The 23,102-nt window shown below is 27.3% G+C and overlaps 3 protein-coding genes across 3 annotated transcripts; 1 reads left to right on the forward strand and 2 right to left on the reverse strand.

Moving 5' to 3' along the window:
* Nucleotides 1–340: 340 nt before the first annotated feature.
* LOC127289594 (uncharacterized) lies at nt 341–2,047 on the reverse strand. Its single transcript, XM_051317602.1, has one exon. It carries the CDS (start codon nt 2,045–2,047, stop codon nt 341–343), a length of 1,707 nt encoding a protein of 568 aa, XP_051173559.1.
* Nucleotides 2,048–2,875: 828 nt separating this feature from the next.
* On the reverse strand, nt 2,876–8,087 carry LOC127289649 (aminopeptidase N-like). The gene is made up of 11 exons (XM_051317727.1): nt 7,450–8,087; nt 6,668–7,123; nt 6,407–6,590; nt 6,080–6,239; nt 5,670–5,751; nt 4,829–5,178; nt 4,445–4,728; nt 4,159–4,343; nt 3,748–4,065; nt 3,578–3,659; nt 2,876–3,512 (listed from the first exon to the last, which is right to left on the reverse strand). Exons 1-11 carry the CDS (start codon nt 7,923–7,925, stop codon nt 3,303–3,305), a joined length of 2,787 nt encoding a protein of 928 aa, XP_051173684.1. The 5' UTR covers nt 7,926–8,087; the 3' UTR covers nt 2,876–3,302.
* A 2,657-nt stretch (nt 8,088–10,744) lies between these two features.
* Nucleotides 10,745–14,497, forward strand: LOC127289595 (uncharacterized). Its single transcript, XM_051317603.1, has one exon. The coding sequence runs from the start codon at nt 10,745–10,747 to the stop codon at nt 14,495–14,497; it is 3,753 nt and encodes a 1,250-aa protein (XP_051173560.1).
* The last annotated feature ends 8,605 nt before the right edge of the window (nt 14,498–23,102 follow it).

A 23,102-nucleotide genomic window follows, 5' to 3' on the forward strand; every position in this document is an offset into this window, starting at 1 on the left:
TGCAAACAATTGTCATTTTGTTCACTTTAAAAAAGTAAAATTTTAATTAAATACGAATTCTCTTTAACACGAAGGATAATATAATTAATTTATTAAATTCAGCAAGTTCAGCAAATTTCCAGCTATTGCAGGGGCCAATGAAAATTGCTTTTGGTTGCCAGCGGTTTAATTGAATTTTCAATTAGTTTTCATAATTTTTTATTATTGATCTAAATTTCTGTTATGTTGGATTGTTAAAATTCATTTTAAATTAATGGAATTCACAAAAATATTTGGAATAGTAGTCAATTTTTATATTTTACATTTTTATTTGTCCAATTCTAAAAATCAATTAATGGATCTAAACGTCAATAATTACACTATTGTTATTACTTTTAATATAATTAATGTTAATTTCAATTATTGATATATTGCTGACACTTGGAATTAATGAACCGGGTTCAATTATTGTAGAGTCAGATGTTGGTGAATCGGTTATTGTTGTATTGTTTTCAGTTGTTGGGTGATCAGTTGTTTGATTTATTATAGGCAAATCAGTTGTTGTTGAATAGTCACTAGTAGTTGCTGATTCCTCTTCTGTTGTTGTAAAATTACTGGTTGAATTGTCATCAATAGTTGTTGATTCCTTTTCTGTTGTTGTAAAATCACTTGAATTGTCATCAGAAGTTGATGATTCCCTTTCAGTTGTTGTAAAATCATTTGTTGAATTGTCATCAATAGTTGTTGTTTCCTCTCCTGCTGTTGTAAAATCACTTGAATTGTCATCAGAAGTTGATGATTCCTTTTCTGTTGTAAAATCATTTGTTGAATTGTCATCAGAAGTTGATGATTCCTCTTCTGTTGTTGTAAAATCTGTTGTTGAATTGTCATCAGTAGTTGTGTATTCCTCTTCTGTTGTTGTGAAATCACTTGTTGAATTGTCATCAGAAGTTGATGATTCCTCTTCTGTTGTTGTAAAATCTGTTGTTGAATTGTCATCAGTAGTTATGTATTCCTCTTCTGTTGTTTTGAAATCACTTGAATTGTCATCAGAAGTTGATGATTCCCCTTCAGTTGTTGTAAAATCATTTGTTGAATTGTCATCAGAAGTTGATGATTCCTCTTCTGTTGTTGTAAAATCTGTTGTTGAATTGTCATCAGTAGTTGTGTATTCCTCTTCTGTTGTTGTGAAATCACTTGTTGAATTGTCATCAGAAGTTGATGATTCCTCTTCTGTTGTTGTAAAATCTGTTGTTGAATTGTCATCAGTAGTTGTGTATTCCTCTTCTGTTGTTGTGAAATCACTTGTTGAATTGTCATCAATAGTTGTTGATTCTTCTTCTGCTGTTGTAAAATCACTTGTTGTTGTATTGTCATCTGTTATTGGCAGATCGCTTGTTGTTGAATATTCATCAGAAGTTGATGATTCCTCTTCTGTTGTTGTAAAATCACTTGTTGAATTGTCATCAATAGTTGTTGATTCTTCTCCTGCTGTTGTAAAATCACTTGTATTGTCATCAGAAGTTGATGATTCCTCTTCTGTTGTAAAATTTGTTGTTGAATTGTCATTAGAAGTTGATGATTCCTCTTCTATTGTTGTTGTCGTATTGTTAACAATGGTTGGAACATCAGTTATTATTGGTAATACAGTCGATGTTGTCATTCCACTAGTTTTTGAAGGACAATTTATTGCAATCTGCCCAGACGTAGCAAATCCCCTCATCATTGACTGTCTACTAGACGATTCTAATAATTGAGACAATGTTCTATTTATAATTTTCGCAACAGGATCATTTGACACACCAAAAACACTTGTATTTTCATCATTATTTGATTTTTTTAAAGGATTTGAGCGAGTAATTGAAACATCATTATTGTTGCTACTATTGTAATTGATTGAAACTCTTATAACCGAAAGACGTTTTTCAATATCTGCAACATTCGTATTCAAATCACTATTTTGATGAGTGTCTAAAGAATTTTCTTGCAATTTGGAAGCAACAGGAAAGGAAGCACCACTTTTAAAAATAACAAAAAATAGAAAACCAAAAATCTGCCAAGCCTCCATTTTTGAAACAAACGTTTCCTAGAGAGAAAATAATTATTTTAAAATTATATTTTAAAATTATATTTAAAAAAAAATTTAATTAAAAATACTGCTCACCTTAATTATTATTAAACGTTACTGACTACAGGATCAGCTTTTACTCTTAATGATTACTTATAAATAACTTTAGAAAACTAAACGATTGCTCTAGATACCTCGTATTCGCCCTAAAAATCCGATAATAAATGACGTTATATTTTTCCCAGTAGACCTTTAGATAACTTAATTATTAAGTTTGAGCCTTGATGAAAACTGTGATTGCATTTTATCAAGAAAACATTGCACTCCAATGAGTCAAACTATTCATAAGAATAATCTGGTAATTAGGATAAAATTGATAAAATTCCCTTTTCTAAATATAATTAGAAAATTATCAATCTTCTGGGTAAAGTACAAGAAAACAAGATTTTCCTTATACACTCAAAAAAAAAATACAAAACTTTTTATCTATTTTTTTCTAGGGTGACAAAAAAATAATTTACATCATGTGATAAATAAATATAATTTTTATATTTGTTTAGATCATTTATCGAAATAAAATAAAGTTTCTTATAAACTATTAAAAAAAATTTTATTCCGTAATAATAAACTACTTTTTGTAGTATCTTACTTTTATATAAATAAGATTATTTACTCTTAAAATTGTATCACTTGAATTAACATTATTTTATAAGAATACTACATATTTTTTTTAATTTCTAAAATCATAAAAAAAAAATTTACGAGAAAACTTATATTGAATATTTACAAGTGGAATCATGTTCATTAAATTAATTAAAACTCAAAATATAGATTTTTTATTTTTATTGAAAAATATCTTGCAAGAAAATATATTGATATTTACAATTGAAATATTTTACAATTTAACATGTATATGATTACAAACAAATTTTCGAATTGAAAGTTATTCACAATTAGATTTTACTGAAGTATTTTTAAAATTCGTAGTGTACATTTTTTCACAACTTTTTTTTTTGAAACTATTTTCTTGAATCGTAAAAATATTTTAGTAAAATTTGTCAATTTTTTTTTTAAATTATAATCAACATGTATAGTAAAAAATACTTCTTTATCTAGAATATACAAATTAATGACAATGTATAAATGCGACTGATAATTAAAAAGATTATAATACTATTAAATAAATTTTAAGTATGTATAGTGTTCAAATTATTTGTATTAAAATACAATGTAAAAATAGATTTTAATTATTAATCTAAATTAATAAGGCGATAACAACTGGAATTAAACAGAAAATTGTTGCAAACTTCAAAGAAGACGCACTACCGCTGCTATTTTTTTTAACCAGAATATTTCCAATGGTATCTTTGTGTTCTTTTAGCCATTCAATATTTTCTTTAGCCGAATCAATTCCAATTTTTAATTTAGTTCTATCAAGTGTTTCACTTTCGATGAAGTTCTCCAACTGTTGAAAAAAAAAAATTATTGATATTATTATTTATCAGTTCGCAGAATAAAAATTTCACTTACTAATTTCAATTCTTCATTCCTTGTAATTCTCTTGCCAATGTCATTTATGTATTTCAATAAGTTTCCGTCTTTGCCTTTGTCACTGAATTAAAATAAAAAATACGGTAAAACATTTTATTGAATAATTTTTGAAATACAATTTTCGAAAATTTTTTTTTTCAAATACTTACATTTTCAAAATGTGTGCCACATTATGAGAAATGAATTTTAGAGAAACATTCAATCCAATTTCGTTGATACCGTATACAGATTGAATTACCTTCGAAAGAAATTGATGTTCATTTTCATCATTGATAGTTTTGTTTAAAAAGTTAAATAAAATCATTTCATCTCTAGAACAACCTAGAGATGTTAAAATCGCATTTTTTTCCAAATTGTCCTCAGTTATTTTTTTTGCTTGATATCTCTTATAAACTGAATCCCAAACTGTTTGATTTGCTGTTTTTAAACCCTCACACAATATAAGAGCTTTTAAATTTTCAGGAATACTGAAAAATATATTTTAAAAAAAAATTATAATGAAGAAAAAAAACAATAAATTTATAAATAAAAAAAAAAAGAAATAAAAAAAAATTATTTACGCAGTAGGTGGTTCTTTAATCCAAGCGTCAAATTTATCCTTTAATTTTGTACAATTTTCATGTCCCAAACTGCAAGCCCATTTTAGAGCTAAACCTCTTTTTAATTTTGTTATATGCTCATCTTGTGAAATCTCTTCAACTCCTACGTCTTTTATTAATTTTTCAGAAATTTTCAATGCGAATTTCTAAAAAAAAAACGAAATTTATAAATTTTTATACCAAGTTTACATTAAAAAAAATTTTAATTCACAAAAAAATGCAAAAATAATATTGTAAAAAAAGTTACTTTAAAATTTTCGTAATGTTCAGTGTGCAAAAATTGATTTCTCATATTGCTTAAGTGTCGCAATGCCGAAACCCATGCAAAATAATCAGTTTCTAAACTCAAATAAGATGACAAATCAAAAGCAATATTGTATTCTAAAAGACCAGCTTTAGCTAAAGTCCAAGCATCATCGACAAGTTGTGCTCGATTCAAATAGTGAATTTTTTTCATATCCTCCTCTTTTGATGATAGATATTTAATAATAAGATTCCAATTTGTTTTATCATAATTAACACGATAGTAGCCTGTAAAAAGATTTTAAAAAAAAAAAAATTTTTTTTTAATTAAATTTTTTGAGTCTCAATTTAAAAAAAAAAAAATTGATTATTTAAAAAAAGGACATACCAGTTTGTTGCTTATTAAAAATAACCCATTTTTTTGCTTCTACATTTAAATCAGTAATATCTAATTTGTCAGATTCAAGCCAATGAGTTGCTTTTGTATCGTTAAATTCTTGTCCTTCTGATGCAAAATTAATTGGAATCATATATTTTTCTTTACTTTCTTCTTTTTGTTTTTTTATAAAGAATCGTTGTTGTTTAATTTCTGCTGTTTTTTTATCATAATTTCTTGTGACAGTAATTATTGGATATCCAGATTGTGTCACCCATGTATCCATAATTTTTTTCAAATCTTTTCCCCAAATTTCACCTAATTTTGCAAACAGTTTGTCAGAATCTGCATTACTGTCTTTGCTTTAAAAATAAATCAAAATTTTTTTACATTTATTTATAATTATAAATTTTTTTTAAAGCTTTTACAGAAAATTAAAAAAGCATTAAAATAAGCTGCAACGCTTATTATTTTTATTCAATTTTGCTTATTTTAATTCATTTTGGTATTAAAATAAGAAAAATTGGATTAAAATAGTAAGCGTTGCAGTTTATTTTAATGCCTTTTAATTTTCTGTGTTCATAATAATAAACAGTTTTGATATCCCTGGGATGTACTTAGGATATCCTAGGACATCCTCAGAATATCCTAGGGATATCCAAACTGCCAGAAACAAATGGATATCCTTAAACATCCAGTGCTGTGAGGAAAATAATATCAAAATTTGTATTATCAGAGAAAAAAACATAATATTAAAAATAATTTTAAAGAAACTTATAAAAAAATAAACCCCCCGTTATCTATAATCAGTATTACAAAATAACATTTAAAAATTTATGAATTTATTACTTACTAAGTTTTAAGATATTGTGTTAATCCATTAACAAATACAGTTTCGCTTAAGAAATGTTTCATCATTCGAATAACAGAGGCGGCTAAAAATGAAAAAAGTTTTTTTTTTTTTTTTGATAAAATCATTTCTCATATAATTAGGTAATATATTTGTTAATCTATTTCGTTTATTTTGTGTAAATATTTCAGATTTATGTGCGATGTATATTTTACGTAAATGTAATATAATTGAAGGCATAAAAAATTTATGTTGAAATATATATTCAACTTTAGAGAAAAGATTGTTTTCTTCTGATAAAGTATAAATGATAAGCAGAATAAAGTGCATTGTCGCAAAGACAAACAAAAAATTGAGATGAGATAATTTTTTTTCGATTTCAAAAAAAAATACCTATATTTTTATATACGTACATTTGTCATAAGCAATTGTATTAAAAACCTCAGCAATCTGTTTTGGACTTTCAACTTGAACATTCATTGGCTGTGATTTTTCCGTTACATCAAAGGCAAATGCTGAATCTTGAAGATTTTTAACAACAAATTGATCGGGCATTTTAAATTCTGTTTGAATCTATAAAAAAAAAATAATAATTTAATATTAAAATACTTAGGAATTTAGCAAAGTAATGAAATTATTCTTATTTTCATTTTTTGTACTATGAAAAATTGTTTTTATATTAATTTTATTAGTTTATTATTTATTAATTATTATTTTATTATTGAAAAAAATATATGTACTGGGCCAGGCATGTGATGTTGAAAGAATGTGGCAAATCCTTCGTTTAACCATATAAATTTCCACCATGCTGGACCAACATGATTTCCAAACCATTGATGAGCAAATTCATGTGCAATTATACTAGCGACAGCTTGTTTTTTCTCAGCGGTAAGTGCATTCTCATTTAAAGTCAAGAAATGTTGTCTTTAAAAATAAAAAAAAAAATAAAAAACATTTAATAATAATATAATTAATAATTTTTATTATTGAATTTAATTAACCTGTATGTTACAAGACCCCAATTTTCCATTGCTCCAGCTGAAAAATCAGGAATTCCAATTTGATCCATTTTTTTCATTTCATATCCAGTATTAACATAATTTGTCATTTCTTCTATAATTTTTTTGCCTGTTTCCAATGGATAATTTGCATATTTCAATAAAGCTGGTTGAGTATAAACTTTATAGTCAACTGATTTATAACTACTGTCTATATGTTTAAAATCAGAAATGACAAATGCTACCAAATATGACGACATTTTTCGTGTCTCTTCAAAAGTATAAATATTTCCACTTTTTGTTCCACGCGTATTAGAAATAGCATGATAATCAGTATTATACTTTTCAATTTCACTTAAATCTATATTTATTTGAAATTTAGCTTTTAAAGCGGGTTCATCAAAGCATGGAAAAGCTCGACGTGCACTGGTTGGTTCAAAGTGTGTTGTAGCTAACCACCTTTAAATTTTATATCAATTCATTAATGCTCTTTAGAACGAACAAAAGTAAAGATAAATATACAAAATAATTGATTTAATTTAAATCAGCAATTAAACAAAAAAAAAAAAAAAAAAAAAAAACAATGTAGGAAAAAATTAACAAGAAAAGAAGTTGTTAAATATAAATATTTATCAACTAAACTTAATTATTACTTCCGTAATGTTAGACAAAATTTTTACATTACTTTAAACATTTATAAATATGTACAACAGTAAAGAATTTAAAAAAATTAATAAAATTATTTTTCATATAAAAAAAAAAAATTCCATTTATCACAAACGTACCTTTTTTTTCCATCTTCATTAATGTACGAACTTCTATAAAATCCACGTAATTCATCATTTAATACTCCATTATAATTAAAAGTAATTTTTATTTCCTCATTTGCAGGAATATCTTCTTCAAAATTCAATTTTAAAAAATCTGTTTTCTTTTCTTCTTCTTTCTCTAAATCTAATTCAAGTGATTTAACTTTGTATGTTTTATTAGAATTTTTATTATTTTCCACTATAGGGAGATCTAGAGGATATACAAGATCTTTTGAATGCATAGTAATAATTTTTGTTGCATTCTTTACTTTAACAATTATAATAGATATTCCCGTGTATCCAAAACCTCCATTAAGTGTCGGTGTCAATGTGATTTTATAACTTATTGGTTCAATATTGCCATCAAGACGATAATTAATTGTATTTGATGGTGTATCCTCAGCTAGTGACACAGCCAATAGCAATGCTAATGGCAAAAAATATCGAAACATTTTTTTCACACTTTTATCGATGTTAAAAATAAAATTTAAAAAAAAAAAAAAAAAAATATGTATTTAAAATCCAGAAATAATGTTTTATCTAACTACTACACAATTGAACTAAGATATAACTATTATCACATTTACCGAGCAACTTTAGTTGACGGTCTAAAGCTCAAAATGAAAAATTAGCTTACTTATATAAAGTACCTGTATTCAACAGAAAAGATAAAAAATGTACAATCTCATCTAATCTTATCGCCTTTAGCAAATGTAATCTATAAAATGATGGTGTCCTCTAGTAATAAGTGGGTTATTTCATTATTCAATAATTTTTTTTTTTTTACCATTTCTTACCGTCAATATATTCTCATATATTCTTATCTTTATAATTATATATATGAAAATTCAGCCAATCGACAATAAAAGTTTAAAGATAATCATAAATACCTCCCCCCCATACTAATAATACAAATTGAAAACTAATTTTTTAGTAGACTTTTTGGATACATATTTATTTTTTATAATTTTTTAATTTCATTCGATTTAGAGGAAAATTTTCCATTTTGTACTCGGAAAAAAAAATTAATTTTTCTTAGAGTTAAATATTTATTACATATTCGTGTTTAAATAAAAATTTTATTTGTATTTATGTCGACAGTATGAAGTATGAGTGTGTATTGTAAAGAGTGGGGACTATTGCACAGTCCTTTAAAACTAATGCATAAGCAGGTGTGGTCAGATTAATTAGTCGCTACTCAAAGTGATAGCACGGTTAGTAAATTGTCTTCCAAAAAGACTCAGTGAAGCTTTGGAAGGATTGATTATCTCCAAGTTTTTGTACTTTGCTTGTTAAATAAATAAAGTAGAGTTTGTTCTCAGTTGAGTAACCAACTCACAAAAATAATATTATTAGTTGTTTCTTACGGCGACAACATAATTGGTGGCAGCGGTGAAATATTTAAAATTATTTGGAAGTTCATCCAAGTTTTAAATATCCAGAACCAAGAACTAGTTCCAGATAAACAAAGTGATAATTCAAAGTGAACGAGAGAATCAACAAAAGAGATATCCAGAGAGTTATCCAGATCTACAAAGACGTATCCAGAGAGTTATCCAGTTCTACGAAGTGTTATCCAGAGTGTTAACCAAGCAGCGATCCAGATATCCATATCTACGAAGTGTTATCCAGAGTGTTAGCCAAGCAGCGATACAGATATCCAGGTCTACAGAGAGGTATCCAGAGAGTTATCCAAGTATACGAAACAGAATTCGAGATTTTCCAGTACTACGATCCAGACCAACATTCAAAAGCAACATTGAAGTAAGGTATATAAAACAAAACTACGAATCTTTAGAACAAGAGTATAAGTCCACTTTACGTACGTTGAACGGCGACCTTCATAGGGTGTGGCTAAGTTTGTTTTAAAGCGTTGGTATACTCCGTGATTTTATCAGTATTTCCATCGTCAATAAACAAAAAAAAACAAATTTCATATTCTTGTGTACTCCTTGTAGCAGGATTGCAAGAAATGAAATTTTAAATTAGAAAACGCGAACGGTTATAAAATAAAATTGTACGAAACGATATAGGAAATTTATTAAATCAAACTGGATTTAAATTCATTTAGAGAAAGTAGGGAAAACGAAACTATAGACACAGACAGTTCATCCCCTTCAATATCACTGACTGACAGACTTAAATTAGACAATATTCTAAAAATCATGCCAGAAACATCAACAAGTTCAAATGACCTTTTTCAAACAATTCTTGCAAAATTGGAAAGATTTGAAACAAGATTGTTAGCTATGGAACAACCAGTTAGAAGAGAGTTAGGTTTACCCTTAAATGAGAATGAATTAAACAGCGATCATGAAGAATTAGAAGAAGTTACAGAATATGATTTTGGAAAAAGTATAAAATTAATACCAGAATTTAACGGGAGCGGTTTAGAAAACTTCATTCATTTAATAAGATTGTCCAAAAAGAAAACAAAAAGAAATGAAAGACTAACATTACTTCATGCAATAATTGCACAAAAATTAGTAGGAAAAGCGGCAAACACAATTAGAGCCGATGCAGTTAAAACATTTGCTGATTTTTTTGAAAGATTACGAATTTTATTTGGAGAAAAGGATAGTTTAGAATCACTTCAAAGGGCTCGCGATTCATGTATAATGGGCAAAAATGAAGGTTTAGAGTCATTCACCTCAAGATTTATGCAGTGTCAGGATAAAATCAGGCAGTCTATAGATAGTATGAATATAACACCTGAAGAAACTTTCGTAAGACAGGAAATAGAAACAAGTGCAAGCGTCAGCACATTCTTAAGAAATATACGTGAAGAATTTGAAATTAGAATCCGTCCTCAGAAACCGAAAACTCTGAATGAATGTTTTAATATTGCCTCAGAAATTAACGTGAATATAAAAGATAAAAGAAGAATAGAAAATTTTACAAGAAACCCAAGAAATGAGAACCCAGTTCCAAAACCAAGATTTAGTAAACAGACAAATATAGAAAAATGCAACCATTGCAAAAATGTAGGACATACAGAAGATGTCTGTAGAGGAAAATTGAGAGGTTTACCACCACGTCAAGAGAAAACTCAAAATTTTCAGTCACGATCGATCAACAGCAAACCACCAGACCGAGTGCAGCTAAACGAAGAATTTTCTTTATCGGAGAACCCGCTAAGCACAACCTTCCACCGATCCCGAGAGAACGAAGAAGACACGACACACCTATTGTGGCTTTAAAATTTGATAAATTAAAATCGGGAAAATTTGTAGTTGATACAGGATCGAATATATCAATCATAAAAAACAGTATGTTAGAAGGAAAAAACTTTAAAAAATACGCACCTCATAACGTTTTAACAATAGGAAACAATCCCGTAACATTTGAATATTCTATTTGTTTAAAACTTTATGGTAAAGAATCAGTTTTTCAAGTTACGAAAGATGAAAATGCATTTAGAGAAAATGGTTTAATTGGAATGAATTTACTTTACGATCAAAATTTTAAAATTGACTTAGAAAAAGGTATTTTAAACTTAGGACCTAAAATACTTCATCCACAACCTAGTGCAGATAAGAAAGATAAAATCTGTTTTATTAACTTTGAAGGAGGATATTCAGCAGTCACAAAATATGATTATCAAGGAAATCCAATTTTACCACCTAATACAGCAAAAATTGAAAGTATGTATGATGCTTATGAAGACTTATGGATAGATTCTATAAAAAAACTGACTGACGAAAAAATGTACCAATTCAGCAATAATGAAAGAATTAAAGAATTATTATCTAAAACACGACTAGACCATATCAAAGAAGGAAAAGAAGACTTACTAAGAATCATAACAGAATTTCACGACATTTTCCCATTAGGAAACGATCCTTTACCTTTAACTAAATTAACTGAGCATACAATTAGAACAACAGACGATCAACCTGTAAATACAAAACAATATAGATATCCACCTATGTTACAAGAAGAAGTTTACCAACAAATTAAAGAAATGTTAAAGAAAAATATACTTCGAGAAAGTATGTCTCCTTTCAATTCACCGTTATGGATAGTCCCAAAAAAGAAAGACGCTTCAGGCAAATTAAAATGGCGAATTGTTATAGATTATCGAAAACTAAATGAAAAAACCATTTTAGACAAATATCCTTTACCGTGTATTGATGAGATAATTCAGCAGTTAGGAAATTCTAAATTCTTTTCTTGTTTTGATCTTGCTTCCGGATTTCATCAAATAGGAATGAATCCCAAGGACAAAGAAAAAACAGCTTTTAGCACAAACGAAGGTCATTATGAATATAATAGAATGCCTTTTGGTTTAAAAAATGCCCCTCCAACATTTCAAAGAATGATAAATAATGGATTAAAAGGACTAATAGGTAATGGATGTTTTGCATATATAGACGATATTATTGTTTACGGAAGAACGTTGGAAGAACATAATAAAAATTTGAAGAATTTATTTATAAGACTACGACAAGTTGGACTCAAATTACAGCCAGATAAATGCGAATATCTGCGTCCAGAACTGGAATATTTAGGGCATGTTATTACAAAAGAAGGTATAAAGCCAAACCCAGATAGAATTGACAAAGTAAAAAATTATCCAAGACCAAAAACTCAAAAACAGATTAAGCAATTCTTAGGACTTATTGGTTATTACAGGAAGTTCATAAAAAACTTCTCTAAAATAGCAAATCCACTAACTAAATTACTACGAAAGGAAACTACATTTGAGTGGACACAGAAAGAAGAAAACGCGTTTTCCGAATTAAGAGATAAATTAATAACAGCACCGATACTACAATTTCCAAATTGGAATCAAGTTTTTGTTCTAACAACTGATGCATCAAATGAAGGATTAGGAGCAATTTTATCACAAGGACACATCGGAGAAGATAAACCAATAGCATTTGCTTCAAGAACTTTAAATAAGGCAGAAATAAATTACACGACTACTGAAAAAGAATTATTAGCAATAGTATGGGCAGTTAAACATTTTAGACACCATCTTTTTGGACGAAGATTTAAAATTGTAACAGATCACAAACCCTTAGTTTGGTTATTTAATGTAAAAGATCCGACAAGCAGATTAATGAGATGGAGACTAAAATTAGAAGAATACGATTATGAAATTATTTACAAAAAAGGAATTGCCAACACAAACGCTGACGCCTTATCGCGCATTCCAAGGGTTCAGATGACAACAGACGGTACATATGATACGTTACAACAGCAGAACGCGCGTACTACAGGTGTAAACGAGGAAAATGAGAACATGGAAGTAGATACGCAAACAGAAGACGACAACTCAATCATTGATGACGAAAATAAATACGAAAATATGGAAATAGATTCACAGACAGAAGAAAGTGATCAATCAATAATTAAAGACGAATTCAAGGTAATAAAAACTATAAAATTGATTACAGGTACTAAAGAAAAAAGGCAAGGGTATGCAAATTATTCTCTTTTGGAACCGATAAGTAACTTGAGAGATATACTTAAACCTATAAGAGACACAAATTATATTTGGAAAATATTAGTTTATGGAAGAAAAACAATACCTAAAGAAAGAGCTATATACAAAGTAGTAAGAGATTTTAACGAGGAAACAGAAGTACAATGGATCAGAGATATACCTCAAATAGATAATGATGACGCGAATAAAATACGATTAAAAAGAAACAAAATAGAACAAACAGGACAGTTAATTATAAAACGAGAATTTGGACCGACAAGGATAAAAGAAATTTGGATCACTAACGAAGAAACAGAAGAAAATGACAAAATAAAAATTAGTCCTCAGGTGACAGATGATCAATTATCAGAATTTTTAGAAAAAGAAACTAAAGAAGAAAGATTAAGAATTATTTACGAGGATATAGATGAAAGGAAAATATCGAGGATTCTTTTTAAAATATGGAAAGGAGGTGACAAGGAAATATATTTAATAAAGAAACACATTGAAACGAATAGAAGAAAAATTATAGCAGAAGCACATGAAGGAATATTAGGAGGACACTATTCTAAAGATATTACAGTACAAAAGATAAGAAATATGACAAACTGGCCCAACATTACAAAAGATGTTGAAGACTTCATCAAAACATGTGATTTATGTCAACGATTTAAACAAAATGAAAGAAAACAAGAATATTATGAAGAATCAGACATACCAGAAGGACCAAATGATAAAATATCAATAGATATAGTGGGACCATTAAATGAAACTACCAGCGGAAATAAATATATTTTGGTGATTCAAGATTTTTTAACTAGATATGTGCATTTAGAATCATTGAAGGACAAATCAGCAACTTTAGTCATAGATGCTATGTGGAAAGGATATTTAAAAACGAACGGTAAACCTTTAGAAATACTAACAGACAATGGGAAAGAATTTATTAATAACGAATTTTCAGATCTAATGACCGAATTAAAAATAAAACATGTAAAGACTTCAGTTTATCACCCACAAAGTAATGGAAAGAATGAAAGATCACACAAGAAGATTAATGAATATTTAAGTATTTATGCGCAAAAAGATGAATGGGATAAAGAGTTACCTAAAGCAATGTTAACATACAATATGACAATAAATAGGATTACAGGATTTTCTCCATTTGAACTACAAAATGGCAGAAAAGCAAGAGAAGCATTTGAAACATTAAACAAAATAACAAATCTCGTAAAGAAAAACGAATTAAAACAATTAGAACACGAAAACAAATTACATGTTGCAAGAAGAAAAATCAATGAATCTCAAAGAAAACAAATACTGACTGATAAAAAGACAATTTCAGTTGGGGAGCAAATATTGATAAGAAATCATATGAGAAAAAAGGGAGACCCTTTGTGGTTAGGACCATTTATAGTTTTACATAAAATTGGAAATACATATACAATAGAAAATAATCGAAAGGTTCATAGGGAAGATATTAAGAAATATTTTGTTTTAGATAGTGAAGAAGACGATTTGGATGACGACAATAATGGCGATCTTGATGAAGATTTTGATAATGAGCCTCGGGCTGGTTGTAGCAGAAACTGATTATAATATAACGGAATTAAAAGGCAATATATATAAAGAAGAAATAGGAAAAGTGTATTTATATTCAGAGGAATGGAAATTGATGATTATGATAAACATTACAAGAACCGAAGATAGAATAGTTGTTATTCAAAAAGTGTTAACGCAGGTTAGTCATCTTTGCATGACTAAATGTCAAGAAAATTACGAAATTAAAACTATCTCTTCTAGATTTAGTCGTTTAAGAAAAAAGGAATCACTATTGTATAACATAATGGGTAAACAAAGAGTTAAAAGAGGACTTTTAAATGTAATAGGAGACGCATCAAAAATATTATTTGGCACATTAAGCGATTCAGATTTAAATATAATTAATAAAGAATTCGATCAATTATATAATGATAATAAGGTCTTAAATGAAGCAATTAAAAACAATACTAAAGTAATAAAAATGATCTTAGATTCATCATCTCAAGATTATAAGTTCTTAGAAAATAAACTTGTAGCAGACTACGATATACTAAACCAAATGAAAGCAGAAATAAATAATAACAAAAAGAGTTTGTTTATTCAACAAAAATTATTAATAGCTGAAACGTTAATAGAAGAAATGAACGACGACATAGATTTAGCAATAAGTTCAATTAATTTAGGGAAGCATGGAATTATAAACCCCCAAATTTTAACGCCTAGAATGTTGCATGAAACAATTGATGGATTTGAAAAGGAATTTAGGACTAAATATCACATCGAAAGCGATGAAAGAAACTATCAACATATTATAGACATTAGTGAAATTACTACAATTATAAAAAATCATCACTTAGTATACATAATTAAAATTCCGATTTTAGATGAAAAAGAAATGACAATAGTAAGAAGTTTACCAATTCCAGAACGAATAATTAATGGTCAAGCTATGGTGTTTTTACCAAACCACGAATATATTTTGCAAACGAAAACTGAATACGTACCGATTGACAAGACAGATTTAGAAAAATGTAGTAATATAGAAGACTATAAAATTTGTAAGAGAAATCAACCGAATTATTTAATATATCAAACAGAAAATTGTGACGCGGATTTAATAAAAATGTCTAACAGAAATTGTCTAAAATCTCCATTACTACTCAGCGATGAAACATTTATGAAAACAGAAACAGGTTATATATGTATATTTGTAAAAGAAACAGTTATAGATATAGTATGCGAAAATAATAATTATAATGGTAAAAAATTGGGTACTTATCTAATAACAGGGAATAGATGTAAGCTATATACGAATGAAATAAAGCTAGATCTTAATAAACCGATGAAAAATATAAGTAGATACTTTGAGGATAAAATCACAATAGAATTAGATTTTGAGAAAGACGATTTAAAATTAATTAATGATAAATTACCAAAATTACCAAGATTTCTTAATTTAGATAGAATAAAAGAAGCGAAAATTAGTATGGAAGATACCGAAGCGATGCTAGATAAATTAAAGACACATGAAAGATTTAAGAGTTGGACAGAAAAGTCTTTGACGTATTTAGAGTACATAGGATATGCAAGTATTGTAATTATAATCTTCTATATAATGTTTAAAACGGGAATTATACAGTGTATTTTAAATTTAATAAGATATTGTATTGGGAACTGTTATACAAATCGTAGTTTTAACAATACAGGTCCAACGCAGTTTGTAGCTACTGAGAAAAATCTACCAGGATTAAATTTTGAATTACATTCGAAACCTCCTAGAAGGAAACCTGCATCGAATTTTTAAATAAATGTTAATTTGAAAATCATCGATAGTTTAAAGGGGGGAGGTGTCGACAGTATGAAGTATGAGTGTGTATTGTAAAGAGTGGGGACTATTGCACAGTCCTTTAAAACTAATGCATAAGCAGGTGTGGTCAGATTAATTAGTCGCTACTCAAAGTGATAGCACGGTTAGTAAATTGTCTTCCAAAAAGACTCAGTGAAGCTTTGGAAGGATTGATTATCTCCAAGTTTTTGTACTTTGCTTGTTAAATAAATAAAGTAGAGTTTGTTCTCAGTTGAGTAACCAACTCACAAAAATAATATTATTAGTTGTTTCTTACGGCGACAACATTTATAAAGATAAATAAAAATTTATTTAACATTTGAGAAAAAAATATTTTTATTCAATTTAAAGAAATTGTTACCAAACCTACATTGACCGATAAGTGGTGTACAACTGTTGGACACTGTAATCTCTAAAAATGAAGTAATGTCTATAACTCCTATAAGGAAACAATGTGAAAATAAAAACAATTACGCACTTCAAATAAATATTTGATAAAATTTCACAGCTGTTTTTTATTATACATACAATTATATATATATATATATATATATATATATATATATATATATATATATATATATATATATATGAGGCAAAATTCCTGAAATGTCCGAACAAAAAATTAAAAGTTCTCGAATTTAATCCATACTTTTCTAAAATGTTGTTATTGTTGGTGAAAGTCTAAAAATCAATTATTATTTAATTTAATAAAATAGTTTTTGAATTACAACGTTTTTAATTTTTGACTTTTGAAAAAAAAAATTTTTTTCTATGTACAATATTTATAAGTAGAATGCATAAAAGTTAACATATATATAATGATTTTTAAAGCTTTTTTGACGAGCTACACGCTGTTAATAAAAATTTTTTTTTTTAAATAACATTTGACCTTGAAATTCAAGGTCAAAATGTTAATTTACGTTTATCTCAAAATCGGATTTTTTAAAATTATTTTTAACTATCTCATTTTTTTCTGATTAAATAGATAAGATTGTGAAAATTCCGTTTAAAAAAATTTCTCAAAAATGAGAAAATCATAAAATATAAGAAATTTCATGTATAAAAGCGGTAAAATTTATAATAAAATTTTGCTTTCTAAATTACAAAAATAAACTACATCAAAATAAAACTAAAAATAACAATGCTAAAATTCAACGTTTAGAAAACAAATTATTTTTTTATAGAAAATTTTTAAATCTTCCATACAAAAAAAAAAATAATTCTTTAAAAATCATTTGATTATAAAAGTTGTAAACTTTAGTATCGTTTGGAAAATATAATTTCCCAATTATGTACATATCCAAGTTTTTATTATTACCCTCAAAATTTTATTAACAAATTGATTTATATATTAAAAAAAAAAGCTTGTGAAATTTTTTTTTATCATAGTAATATAAAAAAAATAAATATACATATATTTTTTTAGTATTTTCGGAATGTATAGCATTTAAGATAAAAGTGTTTGGCAATCTTATCAAATTGAATTTTAATTTCTTTGGAAATAGAAACAAATTTAATCTTTCTACATTAAAAGTCATTATTTTCAGTTTCAAGGTTATTTTTCAAATAAAAATGTTTACACAAAATTTTATATTAGAAAAAATTCAACTTCTATTAAAACGCATTTAAATAATAATTATATATTTCCGTATATTAAAATCGAAAAATATATTTTAAGAAATTAATCATTTATAAATGATCGAACATCATTTTAAATGATTCATAATTTTGATAAAAAATTTAAACAAATTCATGTTCATCAAATTGTTACAATAAAATATAAGATATTGTCTGTCCTAGATAAAAAGTACATTTTTATTTGATTTATTTTGTTTAACGAAGGTATTATCATTTATCGTTGATGAAATATCAATTTAACAATACAGATTTCAGTATTACAAAATGAGTTTTAATATTACTATCGAGTCTTTAACTTAAAAGTTCCATTATATTTTTTAATTTTACAATAATTTTTTGAAAATCCAGAAAATTTAAATAAATTAAAAATTTTTTTGGAATTTTTATAAATTAATTAAAAATTTTCTTTATTAGTTTATTAAATTATTTATATATAATACTTATAAGTGTTAAATTAGATATAATTAATAATTTAAACAATTAATTTTAACTATATTTAAAGACTTATTATAATTGCTTTTATAAATTTAATTTTTAAACTTGATTTTATTTCAATCTTATTATAATTTTTAATTTAAATATATTTTTCCTTTTATTATTTTCAGCTACATGAAAAAATTGATAATATAAATTACAAAAATTTATGAAAATGTCCAGTCAACGCGGAAAAATAACTTATCAAATAAGATATAAAATCTTATCATTATAATACACAGGTAAAATTGGTGAATCAATTTAAAATTTTATTAAAAACCATTAAAATATAATAGAGAAACACATTTAATATTATATAGTTAACATTTAATAAACAATTAAATTTACCATTAATTTTTTCAATGGATAAATATATATTTACTGTCTACAGGTCATGCAGGTGTTAATATGTATAGAAAAATTTTATTGATAAAATCAATTTTAAACCAGAATCAAAATTACGAATTTATTTTTTTATAAATAAGTTATAAATTTAAAAATAATTAAAATTACAAATGTTTTTTTTTCAAAATGAAAACATAATTAAAAGAATTTATTTTCTAAAAGTACAAGGTAGTGCTGCAATCTGCCGATAAATGTTTTCGTAAAAGTAAACTGAACTCATTTGGTAAACTTAAATTTAATCGATACGTATTATTTTTCATTTTTTACACTATTTTATTATTTATATCAATTCTTATCATTTAAAAAATAGAAATAAAATGATAATTATTATTATTATTTATTAAAGTTGATATCCATATACCTACAGTGAAAAAATAAATTTATTTAATTCCAATAATTGGTTACTTGATCAAATAAATATTTGATACAAATAAATATTTACTTGTATTCAAATAATTTTTATTTGAATCAAATATACTGTATTTAAACAATACTTTCTGTAATTGAAACAAATAAAATGTTTCAAACAAAAAAATTATTTGGTTCAAAGAAATATTTATTTGATAGTAGTATAACCGATTATTTGAATCAAATAATTTTTTTTCCCTCATTTAATTTTATTTCGAATCCTATGTACCATACCTGAGATTTCAAATGGGATATCATATATGGATCACATATGAACCATACACGGTTTTACCCATTCCCTTCATTCTCAGTAGGTTGATTAATTATAATTAACTTATTATTTTCCTTTGATCATTTCCAATTGTTATTATTGTTTCAAAGGGATGCAGCACTTTTGTCTATAATATAAATGTATAAAAAAAAAAATTAAAAAGTTATAAATATAATGAGAGCATATTAATATACTTATACTACATATTGAAATGAAATATTGAAACAAGTTTAATTAAAATAAAACACTGAATTGAAATTGAAATAACTGACATCAAAGAGAAATTCTAGGTCTACCTCGTATAAAGTTTAGCGCATTGTTGGTATACACCGTTAACTCAATATAGACAGTGGACGATCTTTGATGGGAAATAGTCTCTGAGAATGACGATAGTAACGCTCTTGAAGAACAATAGAATCCTTCGCGGATTTGAACAATGTTTCGAAGCTTAAGATGAATAATTACACAAATTTAACGAGCTCTGCTACAACCACTTAATGGCTTGCAACGTGCTTTTACATTATTAAACTATTCCTCATTCTTTTTTTTTTATTATTTATTTTTTATTTTACTGTTAATTTCTCATACAATTTCCTATCATATATATATGATTTAATTTTAAAATTCCAACTTTGAAACAAAATAGAAAATAAAATGAAAAATTATTTAAGATATAATGTATTTATTGTCTAATCCCAAGCGAATGAGTCAAGCACGTCAACTTTCCTGGTTACATAATTGAAAGGCCCGTCGCGACAGACGACTTGTGGCGCGGAAGCTACAACTCTGATTGGCTTGCATAATTAACAAAAGCAAGTTGCGATTATAAGCTTTAAGGTAAAACCAAAGTTTCCATTTTCCAACTTGATAAAAATTGGTACAAAATCTAGAATTGTCAATTTTTTTTTAATTGCTCTAAAATTTACGTGATTAAAATTCAAAAATCCATACAAAAAAAATATGTACTTGATTTACTAATTTTCTTAATACATCAAAAATGTACTTCAAACTAGTAAAAATTTTCTTGAATCAAGAATCAAATTTCTTTTTTAGGGTTTCGTGGCGCAGGGCCGAAAGCCTTATAGTTTCGGTTTAGCGTCCGTCCGTCGTACATGGTAACCGTTTCCATGGCAACAGTTACTTACTATGGCAAAAGTTACTATGGCAAAAGTTACTACAGCAACAGTTACTATGGCAACAGTTACTTACTATGTCAACAGTTACTATGGCAACAGCTACTGTGGCAATAGTTGGTATTATGGCAACAGTTACTAGGGCAACAGTTACTAGAGCAACAATTGGTATTATGACAACAGTTACTAGGGCAACAGTTACTATGGCAACAGTTACTAGGGCAACAGTTGGTACTATGGCAACAATTACTAGGGCAACAGTTACTATGGCAGCAGTTACTATGGCAACATTTACTATGGCAACACTTACTAGGGCAACAGTTGGTACTATGGCAACACTTACTAGGGCAACAGTTGGTACTATGGCAACAGTTACTATGGCAACAATTGGTACTATGGCAACAGTTACTATAGCAACAATTGGTATTATGACAACAGTTACTAGGGCAACAGTTGGTACTATGGCAACAGTTACTAGGGCAACAGTTACCAGAGCAACAATTGGTATTATGACAACAGTTACTAGGGCAACAGTTACTAGAGCAACAATTGGTATTATGACAACAGTTACTAGGGCAACAGTTGGTACTATGGCAACAGTTACTAGGGCAACAGTTACCAGAGCAACAATTGGTATTATGACAACAGTTACTAGGGCAACAGTTACCAGAGCAACAATTGGTATTATGACAACAGTTACTAGGGCAACAGTTACTAGGGCAACAGTTACTATGGCAACAGTTACTAGAGCAACAGTTGGTACTATGGCAACATTTACTAGGGCAAGCGTTGGTATTATGGCAACAGTTACTAGGGCAACAGTTGGTACTATGGCAACAATTACTAGGGCAACAGTTGGTATTATGGCAACAGTTACTATGGCAGCAGTTACTATGGCAACATTTACTAGGGCAATAGTTGGTATTATGGCAACAGTTGGTACTATGGCAACACTTACTAGGGCAACAGTTGGTACTATGGCAATAGTTACTATGGCAACAATTGGTACTATGGCAACAGTTACTATGGCAATAGTTGATTTCTAGAGCAACCGTTTCGATAGCAACCATAGCAATTCACAAATAATGTAATTATAAATGATTTATTACATTTAAATAACTTTTGATCTGAATTTAGAAAGCCATGAAACCCTAGATGTAGGTGTTTTGCGCCTGCTTTTTTTTCCTAATTTTTTTATATCCATTACTGTGAGGTATACTGTTTAATAATAATAATTGGTTTGTGATTTATTTTTAATATCGATGAATTCTCTTCTAATGATTGTATATGGCCTTCGGGGTTTGTTCCTTTCAAGATTTAACCATGTTGAACTTGTAGAGTATTTCTAAAATTAGTATGTCATATCGTAATTTTTGAAAGAAAATTAATTTCAAGAAAATTAAAATAGTCCTAATAGCAGGTTTTCATAAATTACAGGGTTTGTAGGTACTTTAATCAACCCGTGCGGGTTTATAAATTTTTCAACATCTTTTAACCCACTTTTCACATTCTATATTTTTATTAATGAATTTTCGAAGATTACAGATCAATTAGAAAATGAGTGAAATTTTTTTTTTCTCTCGCTAAATTAATTATAGATTTTAATTAAGTTTACAATTCTTATGATTCAAAGGCTGTTTTGTGAAAATGTAGTAGTTTTTAACAATGATTCTTAAAATATTTCAATGAACCCTTTCACTTGCACCAGAAATCCTTTATGCTGGTTTCTTTATGAGACCAAAGATGATAGGATGACAAGGATGGCCCGACAATTCCCTGAAGGTATATAAGTACGCTGTTTTTGATTTTCTTTTCTCTAATGGAACTTTTTGACAGTGAGGTCATGTGATACTAATGCCTCAAGCACACTTGGCAAAAATATTTTGTATACGGCGAAAATATATTATTTTCTCTATTATAAATAAATAAATAAATTTTTAATATAAAAATTTATTATACTGAAAAAAAAACAATTTAGTTTTCACATATTTCTTTGAAATAATTTGAGTTTTTCTTAATGGCTACTTTTTAAATAAAGAGTTTGTGGCTTGAGATTTTTCGACGCTTTCATATGAAATGCCCTAAGGGTTGGCAAGCGTCGCGTCGCATCGGACAATAAGCATCTACGATGACCACCCGTGTCATCAAGAAAAATCTCTGGCAAGAGTGCAACGACCTCATTTAACGATCCTCATATTCACAGTCACATAGGAACACCTTAAAACACTTTCTGTAACTTCAAGATGTTTTTCAGAACAGTTAAAAATAATAATGAAATACCCTTAATTTTTTTTTTTTTTTTTAACTTTTTATTAATTATTATTGTACTCTAAAAAAAAAATAATAAGTTAAATATAATTGTGATATAAAAAAATTGAAATTTAAAAGCATACTTATAGAGAAACATGGAAGTAATACTAATGGACCTCTAATGTAACCATGCAGAAGCATTTTACCTGAGGCCTTTGCGAACTGCTT

Source organism: Leptopilina boulardi, unplaced genomic scaffold (genome assembly GCF_019393585.1).
Source record: "Leptopilina boulardi isolate dan_hultmark-lab unplaced genomic scaffold, ZJU_Lbou_2.1 LbouV2_48, whole genome shotgun sequence".
Taxonomy (NCBI): Eukaryota; Metazoa; Arthropoda; class Insecta; order Hymenoptera; family Figitidae; genus Leptopilina; species Leptopilina boulardi.

Bases quoted from the DNA above. Each gene is read 5' to 3' on its own strand.
- LOC127289594 (XM_051317602.1), bottom strand. From the start codon at position 2,047: ATGGAGGCTTGGCAGATTTTTGGTTTTCTATTTTTTGTTATTTTTAAA.
- LOC127289649 (XM_051317727.1), bottom strand. From the start codon at position 7,925: ATGTTTCGATATTTTTTGCCATTAGCATTGCTATTGGCTGTGTCACTA. The intron at 6,591-6,667 runs GTTAATTAAATT...TTATTTTTAAAG, and splicing joins TGGGGTCTTGTAACATACAG to ACAACATTTCTTGACTTTAA. The intron at 6,240-6,406 runs GTACATATATTT...TTTTTTTTATAG, and splicing joins AACATCACATGCCTGGCCCA to ATTCAAACAGAATTTAAAAT.
- LOC127289595 (XM_051317603.1), top strand. From the start codon at position 10,745: ATGTTAGAAGGAAAAAACTTTAAAAAATACGCACCTCATAACGTTTTA.